Genomic DNA, 13,586 nt, shown 5'->3' with positions numbered 1-13,586 from the left:
AACCATAGATATGAGTATCAGACTCTGGCCATCCTTGTGGGGTTTTTTTGGTTTTATTTATCGTTTTTCCTAAACTGTCTAAATAAGTATGATAATATCATGCCCCTTTATCAGTGATTATTTCCTGAGGACAAGGACATTTTCTTACATAACCACAATGCAGTTACCAAATTCAGATATTTTAACATTGATATAATGCTATTACGTAATTAACAGTACACATTCAAATTTTTATCAAGTATCTCCATATTATTCTTTATATCTTTTTTTTCTTTTTCTAACCCAGGATCCATTCCAGGGCTATGTGTTTATTCACATCTCTTTAGTCACCATTAATCTGGAATAATCCTCAAATTTTGTCTCATCTTGATATTTTTAAAGAGTACCTACTAGTTGTTTTGTAGATGTTTCTCAGTTTGGATTTCTTTTGTTTCCTTGTGATAAGATTCAGATTATGCATTTATAGCGGTAATAGCACAGAGAATGTTGCATCTTCTGAGTCTCTTTATTATTTTTCCTTATAATTAATAAGTAATTTGTGGGAATTTGAGACTATTTAAATATCCTGTTCCTTATATTTCACCTGCTAGTTTTAGTTCCTGTGGATAATTCTAACTCTGTCATTTCTATTTATTTATTGTTGTTCTGTAAGGAAGAACATTTCCCTTCTCCTCCATATGTTTATTTATTTATGTCAATGTAAACTCATGGATTCTTATTCTGATCAGTGGATATACTACATTCCCATCACTATTTAGGCTCCATTTGTCCCAAATTTGGCCAATGAGAACCACTTCAACCTATTGGCTAGCTATTTTGAAATGTTTGAAATCCACGAAAGAATAACAAGCTTGAATGTCATACTTCGGTGGAATTTAACATTCTGAAAAACAGTTGTGACATAATGCCACAGCCTCACTCTGGTTTATTGATCAGAGATGACAGGAACAATGCTATTTAGCAGTGCTTTGCAAGTTTGAGTAGGTCTGTGTGCTTTATTTAGCAGATTTGTATTCTTTATGGAGAAAAGTCAAAAATATATCTTGTATTTATGTGGAACGGATTCATGAGTTTTCTTTGGTTAGAGGGCATAACCTCTGCAATACATTATGACTATAGCCACAGGTAGAACAGCAGATTATCAGGAGACGGATTTGTGGTAGCCGTCTACCAAGAAGAGCAGTCATGGCAGCTGTGTACCTGACCAGGTAGCTGTAGGTCGACTGCAGTAAGGACTATTTCTAAAAAAGTATAACACATTTAGGCCGGGTGTGGTGGCTCACACCTGTAATCCCAGCACTTTGGGAGGCCGAGGCAGGCGGATCACTTGCCAGGAATTCAAGACCAGCCTGGCCGACATGGCAAAACCTCATCTCTACTAAAAATACAAAAATTAGCCAGGTGTGGTGGCGGGTACCTGTAGTCCCAGCTACTCGGAAGGCTGAGGCAGGAGAATTGCTTGAACCCGGGAGGTGGAGTTTGCAGTGAGCCAAGATCACGCCACTGTGCTCCAGCCTGGGTGACATAGTGAGACTCTGTCTCAAAAACAAACTAAAAAGGATAAAACATTTTCTAATCTTGAGGATTCACCGCTAAGAGTATATATTGTGAAGTTTGGCATTAAAAACCCTCACAGATTGACTCATTCTTTTTTTTTTTTTTTTAAGTGAGACTTGAAGGCCAGGCATGTTGTAATCTCAACACTTTGGTAGGTAGCCAGGAGTGGTAGTGCATATATCTGTGATCCTAGCTTTAGCTACTGGGGCAGCTGAGGCCAGAGGATCTCTTGAGCCCAGGAGGTTGAGGCTGTAGTGAGCCGTGTTCATGCCACTGCACTCCAGCCTGTGTGATAGTGAGATACTCTCTCAAATAAAATGAGACTCATAAAGTAACTCTTATAAGTTACTGTTCACTTAAAAATATTTATGACTGAACTCTGCTTAGTAGCTTTTCATTTTTATAACCTAAGCTACATTTCTACTTAATAGACTTAAATTTTGTACTTTTTTCTTCCTTTTTTTAAAATAGAAAGTGACTTCAGTGATGATTTTAGTGATGATTTTGTAGAAACTCGGCGAAGGCGGTCAAGGAGAAATCAGAAAAGACAAATTAACTACAAAGAAGACTCAGAAAGTGACGGTTCCCAGAAGAGTTTGCGACGTGGTAAAGAAATAAGGCGAGTACACAAGCGAAGACTTTCTAGCTCAGAGAGTGAAGGTAAGACATAGGTCTCCTATGTATAGAAGTTTGGACAGGGCAAAATAGACATTATAAAGTGAACTCAGGATTGTGATTCTGTACCATTCTTTGAAACTCATATAACCAGGCCAGGCATGGTGGCTCACGCCTATAATCCCGGCAGTTTGGGAGGCCAGGGCAAGCAGATCACTTGAGGCCAGGAGTTCAAGACCAGCCTGTCCAACATGGTGAGACCTTGTCTCTACTAAAAATAAAAAAATTAGCCTGTGTGGTGATATGAGCCTGTAATCTTAGCTACTCAGGAGGTTGAGGCAGGAGAATTGCTTGAACCTGGGAGGCAGAGGTTGCAGTGAGCCAAGGTTGTGCCACTGCACTCCACCCTGGGTGACAGAGCAAGACTGTGTCTCAAAAAAAAAAAAAAATCCGTATGACCAGTAGTATCTTTGAGATAAAACCTATAATTTTGTGCCTACCATAGTTTAAATAAAAGATACTTGGTAAGAGGCTAATTTTTAAGATCTCCATTGTAATTTAAATTTTCATTGAAACTAGAAAAGTCTCAGAAAATTGTGATCTGATCAAGATTATTCTACTTCTTTTTCTTACTCCCTTATTCATGGCCCTCATTTTGAAATAACCTCTTATGTCCTTAATAGCTAAAAGGTTTCAAATAAAAGTGCCTACTGTCTCTTTCCACCTTGACTATGATTTCAGTTGGAAACCGTTTTATTTCCTAATAGCTGTAACTGTGCCCCCTACCAGTAGTACAAGACAAGTTCTAAAATATGAATTTCTGACGTCCATTTAGTCTTTTTTGTTTTATTTATTTTATATATATATATATATACGTGTGTGTGTGTGTGTGTGTATGTATATATATATATATATATATATATATATATATATATATATATATATATTTTTTTTTTTTTTTTTTTTTTTTTTTTTTTTTTTTGAGACAGAGTCTCACTCTGTCACCCAGGCTGGAGTGCAGTGGTGCAATCTCGGCTCACTGCAACCTCCACCTCCCAGGTTCAAATGATTCTTCTGGCTCAGCTTCTCAATAGCTAGGATTTTAGGCATGCGCCACCAGGCCTGGCTAATTTTTGTATTTTTAGTAGAGACGGGGTTTCACCATGTTGGCCAAGCTAGTCTCGAACTCCTGACCTCAGGTGATCCGCCCACCTTGGCCTCCCAAAGTGCTGGGATTACAGGCGTGAGCCACCGCGCCCGGCTTTATGGCCTGTTTGGAAGATTGTTTTGCTTTCATAGATTAAACATGAATTTAAGTTTGAGCCCAAGACAGAAGAGAAAGGGAAATAAAATGTTTGGATGTGGGATGCTAAAGAAGGGAGGTGAACATCCTTTTCGAATGTGTACTTACCTTCATGTGTCACAGAAACAAACATAAATGCATTAGTTAAGCCATTAAATATGAATATTTATTAAACTAGGCCCTATTCCAAGCACTGGAATATAACAGCAAACAAAATAGCTCTTATGAAACTCTTACTTTAGTTGGGAAGAAGGTGACAATAAACAAGATAGATAAGTAGAATATATGATATATTAGAGATGAGTGCTGTGGAAAAAAATAAAGGAGAAAAGGGGGTTGGGAAAGTAGTTGAATTTCAGATAATATACTAAGGAAATCCTCACTAAGAAAACATTTGAGAGAAGACCTGAAAGAAATGTTGTGTGTGAGTCATGCACTTATCTAAAAGAAGAATGATACAGGCAGATGAAACAATAAATATGAAGGCCTTGAGGTATGTTTGTGCTTGTCATGTTCAGCAGACAGAAGGGAGTGCAGGGTTGTTGGAGCAGAATGAGTGAAGGCAAACATAATGAGATGAAGCAAAGAAGGCAGTGGGGACCAGTCAGCAAATGACAGCCCACCTGCTTACATAAATAAAAAAGCAAGGTTTTTGTTTTTGTTTCTGAGACAGGGTCTCACCCTGGCTGGCGTGCAGTGGCACAATCACAGCTCACCATAGCCTCAATCTGCTGTGCTCAAGCAGTCTACCCGCCTCAGCCTCCCAAGTGGCTAGAAGTGGCATAAGCCACCACACTGTGCTAGTTTTTAAATTTATTTTATAGAGATGAGATCTTGCAGCGTTGCCCTGGCTGGCCTTAAACTCCTGGCCTCAAGTGATCCCCCCTACCTTGGCCTCCCACAGTGTTAGGATTACAGGTGTAAGCCACTGCACCCTGCCCTGTAATACAATTTTTACTGGAAGACTACCATACCAATTTGTTTACATATTGTCTGTTGCCTGCTTTCTCAAAAAGCTGAGTTGTTGTGACTGAGACTATAGGGCCTGCCTCTTACGTAAAAAAAGTGCTAACCTCTGATGATAAATAGTGCTGTGCAGTTAAACTTTCTGCACTGATTATATGTGTGTGATCGTTACAATAGCCACTAGCCTCATATGGCTATTGAGCACTTGAAATGTGGCTAGTGTGACCGTGGAACTGAATTTTTATTTTTATTTAATTTTAACTAATTTAAATTTAAAATAACCACATGTGACTAGTGTTTATCATATTAAATAACACAGAGTAGGACATTGTATAGACTTTGGATTTTTATTTTGTGTAAGGTGAGAAACATTTGGGCCAAAGCACAGATGAGTATTCAGAAGCAGATGAGGAGGAAGAGGAAAGCAAACCATCCCACATTTTGAGCAAAAGAGTGATATGATCTGACTTAGATTTTAATTTGCTGTGGTAGTTGTGTTACGAATAGATTGAAGGGGGCCAGGGCAGAAGCTAGAAGACCCATTGGGAAGTCATTGTAATAGTCCAGGTGAGAGATGAGGGAGGGTGGAACTGGGTCAGTAGCAGTAAAGGGATGAAAGCAGTCACATTATGGATATGTTTTAAAGTGAGACCCAAAGGATTTACCGTTGGGTTGGATGAGAGAAAGAAAAGAATCAAGGATGACTGAGCAATTGGAGGAGCAATTGCCAAAAACTAAGTTGGTAGAGACCACAGTGCTGCAGGTTTAAGGAGAAAGTTTAGGAGCCCAGTTTTAGACACATCATTTGACATGCCTTTTTAGAGATATCCAAGCCTAGATGTCGAGTAGGCAGTTTGATATACTAGTCTGGAATTCAGTGGTTGCCTAAAATAAATATGAGAGCCGTTAGCACATAGATGGCATGCCAAGTTGTGAGACTAGGTGAGTTCTTCTAAAATGGAAGTAGAGTCATCTTCAGTATCCATGGAGGATTGATTTCAGGATCCCCGCAGATACCAAAATCCTTGGATTTACAAGTCCCTCGTATAAAATGGTGTCATATTTGCATATAACCTACCCATATCCTCTATATACTTTAAATAATCTCTAGAATATTTAAAATACCTGATACAGTGTAAATGTTATATAATTGCTATACTGTATAGTTTAGTGAATGACAAGAAAAAAGTCTATGTATGTTCAGTTCAGATACTACCATCTATTTTTTTCCTGAATATTTTCCATCTGCAGTTGGTTAAATTAATGGATAGGGAGGCCCAACTATATAGACAAAGAAGAGAAGACAATTAAGACTACCAAGGGCGTCTGATAACTAAGATGAGAGTTGGCACAGTGTTTAAGATGTACAGAGTTGGGTGTCCAGTTTGAATCTTTCCTTATCAGCATGTTGACATGATAACCTAATTTGTGTATTAGTGGGAAGGAGTTTGTTAGTTTGAACTAACCTATCTTCATTTAATTCAAGCATTATCAAACATCTTCCCCAAGAAATCTGCTGTTGGCTGGGCACAGTGGCTCATGCCTATAATCCCAGCACTTTGGGAGGCCAAGATGGGCAGATCACTTGAGGCCAGGAGGTCAAGACCAGTCTGGCCAACATGGTGAAACCCCGTCTCTACTAAAAATGCAAAGAAATTAGCTGGGTGTGGCGGCACACACACCTGTAATCCCAGCTACTTGGGAGGCTGAGACAGGAGAATTGCAGAACCTGGAAGGCAGAGGTTGCAGTGAGCCTAGTTTGTGCCACAATACTCCAGCCTGAGAGACAGAGTGAGACTCCATCTCAAAAAATAAAGAAGGCCAGGCATGGTGGCTCATGCCTGTAATCCCAGCACTTTGGGAGGCCGAGGCAGATGGATCACAAGGTCAGGAGTTCGAGACCAGCCTGGCCAACATAGTGAAACCCCGTCTCTACTAAAAATACAAAAAGTTAGCCGAGCGTGGTGGTGGGTGCCTGTAATCCCAGCTACTCGGGAGGCTGAGGCGGGAGAATCGCTTGAACCTGGGAGGCGGAGGGTGCAGTGAGCCAAGATCACGCCATTGTACTCTAGCCAGGGCAACAGTGCGAGACTCTGTCTCAATAAAAAAAAAGAAAATATTGTCTAAAGTCATAAATAAAGTACACCATGAATCATATTGGGCATTGTTATGGGACTGAGAAGAGAGAAATCAGGCCAATTATTGAAAGGAAACATTTATGTACAAGCAATTCTGAAAGCAGGACGTGGGGTGAATATGGGGAGGAAAAGGAGAATTAAATTCGTTTATGGTTAACCGTGCCAATGGCTTAAATGTGCTGTTTATTCTAGAGAGCTATTTGTCCAAGAATTCTGAAGATGACGAGCTAGCTAAAGAATCAAAGCGGTCAGTTCGAAAGCGGGGCCGAAGCACAGATGAGTATTCAGAAGCAGATGAGGAGGAGGAGGAAGAGGAAGGCAAACCATCCCGCAAACGGCTACACCGGATTGAGACGGATGAGGAGGAGAGTTGTGACAATGCTCATGGAGATGCAAATCAGCCTGCCCATGACAGCCAGCCTAGGGTCCTGCCCTCAGAACAAGAGAGCACCAAGAAGCCGTACCGGATAGAAAGTGATGAGGAAGAGGACTTTGAAAATGTAGGCAAAGTGGGGAGCCCATTGGACTATAGCTTAGTGGACTTACCTTCAACCAATGGACAGAGCCCTGGCAAAGCCATTGAGAACTTGATTGGCAAGCCTACTGAGAAGTCTCAGACCCCCAAGGACAACAGCACAGCCAGTGCAAGCCTAGCCTCCAATGGGACAAATGGTGGGCAGGAGGCAGGAGCACCAGAAGAGGAGGAAGATGAGCTTTTGAGAGTGACTGACCTTGTTGATTATGTCTGTAACAGTGAACAGTTATAAGACTTTTTTTCCATTTTTGTGCTAATTTATTCCACGGTAGCTCTCACACCAGCGGGCCAGTTATTAAAAGCTGTTTAATTTTTCCTAGAAAACTCCACTACAGAATGACTTTTAGAAGAAAAATTTCAACAAATCCTGAAGTCTTTCTGTGAAGTGACCAGTTTTGAACTTTGAAGATAAATAATTGCTGTAAATTCCTTTTGATTTTCTTTTTCCAGGTTCATGGTCCTTGGTAATTTCATTCATGGAAAAAAATCTTATTATAATAACAACAAAGATTTGTATATTTTTGACTTTATATTTCCTGAGCTCTCCTGACTTTGTGAAAAAGGGTGGATGAGAATGCATTCCAAATCTGTGAGGGCCCAAAACAGAATTTAGGGGTGGGAGAAAGCACTTGTGCTTTAGCTTTTTCATATTAAATATATATTATATTTAAACATTCATGGCATAGATGATGATTTACAGACAATTTAAAAGTTCAAGTCTGTACTGTTACAGTTTGAGAGTTGTAGATAACATCATACATAAGTCATTTAGTAACAGCCTTTGTGAAATCAACTTGTTTACTATTGGAGATAACCATACTTAATAAAGAAGAGACAGTGAAAGTACCATCATAATTAACCTAAATTTTTGTTATAGCAGTTTCTTGTTTTAAAAAAAAATAAAATCATCTGAAAAGCATTTGTACAGTAAAATGTATAATGAAGCTTTGCCAACCAGACTGTGCTAGCAACAAATTTTTTTAAATAAGCTTTATGCAGTGGTAATAAGGTGGCCTCAAATATATTGTGTCTGGTGGAGAGTTATTAGTGAAATGAATGTGGTCTTTCTTAAGGCCTGGGTGGACTGTAAACTTTGCCAATAGTATAACTCTTGTCTTCTGGCCACTTGATGTTTAAGTATCTGAAATATCATTTTGAAAAAAATACATCTATATATAACATACATGAAGAGATGCTAAGCTGACAGTGATATTTTAGCACATTTGAAGACTGGGAAGAGATTTTCAGGTGAATTTTAACTGGTCTATTCTTGCCCTTAGTATCTACTTCAAATTGAAGTCTACAAACAAAGCAGTTCCTTTGGGAGGTTTTTAGTTTGAGTTTTAGCGTGTGTGCTTGTGTGTTTGTGTGTGTGCGTGTGTGTGTGTGTTGGAATTTCCTATCTGCCTGGATATATTAGCAGAGTTTGAATGTAGTTTTGGCCTTTGGCCATTAGACTTCTATTAAAATTCATTAATAGTCATACAACCAACATAGAGTTGAATGAGAACTGCCGATGTAATTAATAGGCATGACATCCATTTCAAACATCTCAACACTTTAAAGAAAAGCCCTTTGTTTCAAGAAAAAAGGGTTTGTAACTAACTAAATACCTAACATGTAATTGACACTAAAATATGAACTTTGTCTTATTTAGTTTCTGTTATAGCTGTAAAATTTCAGGCAGAGCCATAACATTGTACAGAGTGTAGCATTTGTGATTAAACCTAGCCTGTTAAATCCTGAAACCTTCAACCATTACTTCTGTGAATACTTTTGCCCTGGGATTTGGGTTTTTCTGTTCCGGTGTTGTGTCTGTTGCCGGCAATGGACACACCATATCTGCTGCTGGCCCAAGGAACGTCATTAATTTTTCTTTCCAAATTAAGTATTATGTGCTAGTCAGTGTATAGTAAAGCACTTCTCTTTTTTATTGCTAAAAAGCTGGCATTAGATTTGCATTATAAATACCTCTCTAGGAACTTTATACTCCTTTTCCTTCTTCAACAGGTATTGCCCTTAAATCTTATCTTTTGGCCTTGAAAGTTTATAGCTATTGTTTTTCAGTTGTTCGTTGTTTTGTTTTGTTTCACTTTAGTTCTGTAGTACCTGCCCATTAATATTTTTGCTTTGATTCTAGCAATGTGTATGTATCTGTATAAAAAATAAAATAATGAAAGCAACCTAAAAATAGGATGCACCAATAGCATGTGGTTCCAAGTAAGTTGTGATTTTTATTTTGAGACAGTGTTCCACTGGAAGGGAGGGAAGGGCTTACATTCACAGACAGTAAAGCAGGGCTGTGGAAGGAGCTGCATTTACTTACAGTCTCCTTTCCAGCTAGGTTTGTTTTATTTATTTGCAAGTCAGCTAAGAATTAACCTTTTGAACTACCTAAAACAGGCAAGCAATATAAAGATTTCTACTAGTGCAAGGTAAGTGATTTGAATGTACAAGTGCCCTTTCCTGCCACCCAGTTTCACTCTACCATTTTAGTCCTGCAGCTGGGTAAAGCCACTATTGTGTGGAAACTCTCCCATGTGCCCTGTCTCTACCTCTGGACACACCAGCTCCTTCTTCCACCTATTCTATTCCTCAGTTAAGCCAAGTCATCAGAAGTAGTATTAAATGGGTAGATAATTTTAACAGGATGCCTAATGTGAAATAGATAATTTTAACAGGATGCCTAATGTGAAATAAGGAGTTATTTTTACTCTTCTACTATAGAAAGCCTAAGGTAATTTTTACCATCGTAAAGACTGAGTATTCCATTTAGGTTTGGAGACCACTTGTGCTGTGCTGCCTGATATTTACCAAACTTGAATAAGTGTTTGTCGACTTGATAGTGAATGTACCCCTTCTCACCTTATATTTTGATTAAATCAATTAATTATAGGTCATCTACCAAGAATGTAATCCAAGCTGTTGATAAAACATTATTAGGCAGATTGATTATTGATTATTAAATTTTGAGCAGTGCAAAAACGGTTGTGCTGCTTGGAGTTCAGATTCAGTCCCTCAAAAAGTTTATGATCACTGAAGTACACTCTGAAGGTATTCTGAAGAAGTTAAAAAAAAATTTTAGAAAACGAAGTGTTCTGTATACAAAGACAATACAGTCACTACGAACTGCAGAAAGTATAGGAAAGCAGTAATTGATCTAGAGTTTAGACAGTCTTGGATCTTTTTTAGAGCACTAACCATGGATTTAGACTCAAAATAGCTGCTACATAATAGAGCCCTTTAATAATTTAAACCCCCCTTTTTGAAATACAAGTTGGACTCCCAATGTCAAACTCTAGACTGTAGCAAATGTATTAAAGGGAGACGTAGATTAATATTCAGTGTATTTAGTTTGCAGTTTCTGAAAAGGTTTGAAAACTAGTCAGCTTTTCACAAAGCAGAAACTTTGAACTGAAATATGTGTGAAAAGGACTCAGACTGAAAACATTTTGGTTTTGTACATCAGTGCTGATGAAATTAGTGTAAAACATTTTCCATCATTAGCACATTACTGCAAAATGATGGCAGAGATATTTTCAAGAATGTACATCAAGTTATATTTCCTTGACATCCTTTTTTCAATTGGTCAAGGTTACAGATTCAGAAGATAAAGGGTAGTTTCATTCAGAATAAATTCGTGTCTACTGGCAATCTATATAAAAGTGATCTGCCCAAGGACCAAAAACTTCAAATGCTAATGAAGCTTTTGAAAAATAATTTTTAAACAAATTAATTTTAAAAGGGTGTTACACATACCCAGTTTTTACTTTTTGGTTGATGAAACCCATCCCATAATATACATTTGAGCAAAGTACGTATATTAAGAAAAACATGGACATTTACTTGTTTAAGTTAATAGTCAAAATGATGAGGAAATGTTAGCTGTTTTTAAGTGGGATTGGTGGGGTGTCCTTTGTCACAAGGAATGCTTTTTTAGCTTGTTTGTGGGCATAAGAGATGTTAACCCTTTGCTAGTTCTACCACACAACTGTAAAGAACCTAATGAATCTACAAGTTTAATATTCAGAAAAAGCTAGGAACTCCGCTCTTTACCAATACAGTGGAACAGGTCCCTTATATAAGGTGATGCCTCACAGCTATAGAACAACTATTCAAAGACCCAGAGTTAAATGGTATGTGTGTATATGTGTGTGTGTGTGCACACGCACACACTTCAGATAAGTATCAGAAAAAATAAAAATGAATCCATCATTAACTATTGAAATAAGATGGCTGCATTGCAACAGATACAAATATTATGAATATCATTTAATTACAGAAAATCTAGACAACAGTTTCTCCTGATGTTTGACATTCTCAAAATATATTCCTCGTTCTCGAAGAAGCAGAGAATGCCAAGGCTGCATATCTGCTGTAATCTACCTAGCCCTCTTCTGCTTAATGTGATCCATTATTGAATCTTCTCAGATTAAAATCCATTCCTATATTATCTACCTTTCCCAAAGTGTGTACCTGTAAACCTGCCTTGAAAGTGGCAAGTTAACTGGTTTTTTTGTGTTGTTTTTATACCAATCCTTAAGGTCAAAGCCTTTTGCTATCAATGTATTTAAACTGAGTTGCTATATGTTCACTTAGTTTGTTTTCAAAATATTTTGCTCCAACTTAAATTATCTTTGAACATCTTTTGAGTGCCAAGAATTGCTAAGTAACTGTAATATGTTGAAGAGAGTAATTGCCAAGCAAGCAGTCATAAGCCAAAATGTAATGAGCTTAGTATATAACCACTTTAGATTATACACTCACCACTTTTTGTATTCATTCATGCAAACCCTCCTGGAAGTCGATTAGAATAGAGTCCCATTTGTGGACTTTTTTTCCTCCTTTTGGACACCTGAGCACAATTTTTTTTTCATTTCATGTTTATACCACTTTGGAAAATTCAGTAAACCCAATTCTGGCACATCATAATGGTTTCAGTTAGTGAAGATGTTATTTTAATAACTTTAAAATATGACTATCCTATACATAAGTTATATAAGAGGGCAAAACAATAGATGAGTAGAAATTTATTACATTTCTTGGATATTTTGAATGAGAAAAAAACGTTTTTAAAGGAATTTTTTTTTCCTTTTTTGGCCAAACCGGTACAAGCTAGAAAGTGTGCTAAGGACTGAATACTTGCCTCGTGCTTTTTGCCACTGGATGATGTAAGTTAAGAATGGAATTGTTAATCCTAAGTATATATTTTCTTGACTTTCATCAGTTTCTAAAGAAATCTAATTTAAGTGTTTTGCGGTTTTGTTTGATCTGTATTTATTGAGTTCTGGTCATAGACCAGCAGCTTGCACGTCATGCTCATGAACAGCCAGAACACAGTTATTGGGGAACTTCATGGCTCAAAACCTTCTGAATCATTTAACTTATTTTGTATGTTGCAAAAAAAAAAAAAGTTTATTTTGCTTGAGAGTCACCTTTTTTTAAAAAAAAAGAACTGTACAGCTTTTAAGGGATGGGAGGTGGGAAAATACCCTAAAATAGGATGTAGATTTTTTACAATTGTGTTTATGCTAGATCATCTACAGGTGCATTATGTAATTAAACCTAAAATTGTTTAAAAATTTGTGCCATGTCTTTTTCATTCTCCTGCCCTTTAGCAGAATTGGTGCATGTCAACTGCTATGTGGACAAGCCTTGAAATTAGAGTAACAAGCCCTGTCTCCAAAGCTTTAAGGTCACTGCATGAAAATTGCACACACACACACACACACACACACATACACACAGATCTAGCTTATATTAGTAAATGGATTTTCAGGATCAGAACAGCTACAATAGCCCAGATTTGGCTGTTAACAGCATATTCTTACAGCGCATGATTTTTGTGATGCCTAACTAGGGTATTCTCAATGTTAGTCTGGTGTTCTATTCTCTTTCAAAGTAGCTTCTTGATGATGGGATCTGTTGTAGCTTGCCCAAACTTGCCATGAGGTTTTGTGTACACTTTGAAAGGTTATGTCCTGTGCTAAGATGGTGGTAGAGCAGGGCTTGATTTTAATCTATTCATATAAAAGAAGGAAAAAACTAGAATTGCTCTATTTGGTTATTCAGTGGACTTAATTCCACAGGAATAGTTGTCTGCTGAAGCGTGGCAGCAAGAGAAGTCAAATTCAAGTTTCAGTTCCCTCCTTATTCACTAAATATTTTGAAATCTTGTAGAACTTCTGATTCTAGCACAGTCTTACATGGCACATTTTACCATGGTATATTCACAGCTTCGTTTAAATGTCAGTACTTTTTCCCATCTGATAATTTTGCCATTCTAATTTCTCACCTTTGTAGTACAAGTGTATTCTTGAAAATAATTAAATTCATCTAAGTGTGTCATAATATCTATCAAAGCTATATTCATGTGTTGCCAGCGTCAGTTTTTTGCTATCCTCATTCAGAAGGGAAGCCTGCAGATCATGAGTTTCCATGTGAAGAATACAAATTCCACATAAAAATTTAT

The 13,586-nt window shown here is 37.6% G+C and overlaps 1 protein-coding gene across 3 annotated transcripts in view; it reads left to right on the top strand.

Moving 5' to 3' along the window:
- The window catches only part of RSF1 (remodeling and spacing factor 1), a 154,096-nt gene extending 144,776 nt beyond the window's left edge, over positions 1-9,320 (top strand). For all 3 annotated transcript variants that reach the window (XM_009246859.4, XM_002822278.5, XM_054526063.2), the window contains exons 15-16: positions 2,029-2,217; positions 6,772-9,320. In XM_009246859.4, coding sequence (XP_009245134.1) covers positions 2,029-2,217; positions 6,772-7,346 — 764 coding nt within the window. In that variant the 3' untranslated portion in view covers positions 7,347-9,320. The remainder of the gene's footprint in view (positions 1-2,028; positions 2,218-6,771) is intronic.
- Positions 9,321-13,586: the final 4,266 nt, after the last annotated feature.

The sequence above is a fragment of the Pongo abelii genome, chromosome 9 (assembly GCF_028885655.2).
Source record: "Pongo abelii isolate AG06213 chromosome 9, NHGRI_mPonAbe1-v2.0_pri, whole genome shotgun sequence".
Taxonomy (NCBI): domain Eukaryota; kingdom Metazoa; phylum Chordata; class Mammalia; order Primates; family Hominidae; genus Pongo; species Pongo abelii.
This window is presented reverse-complemented; position numbering and strand designations above follow the sequence as displayed.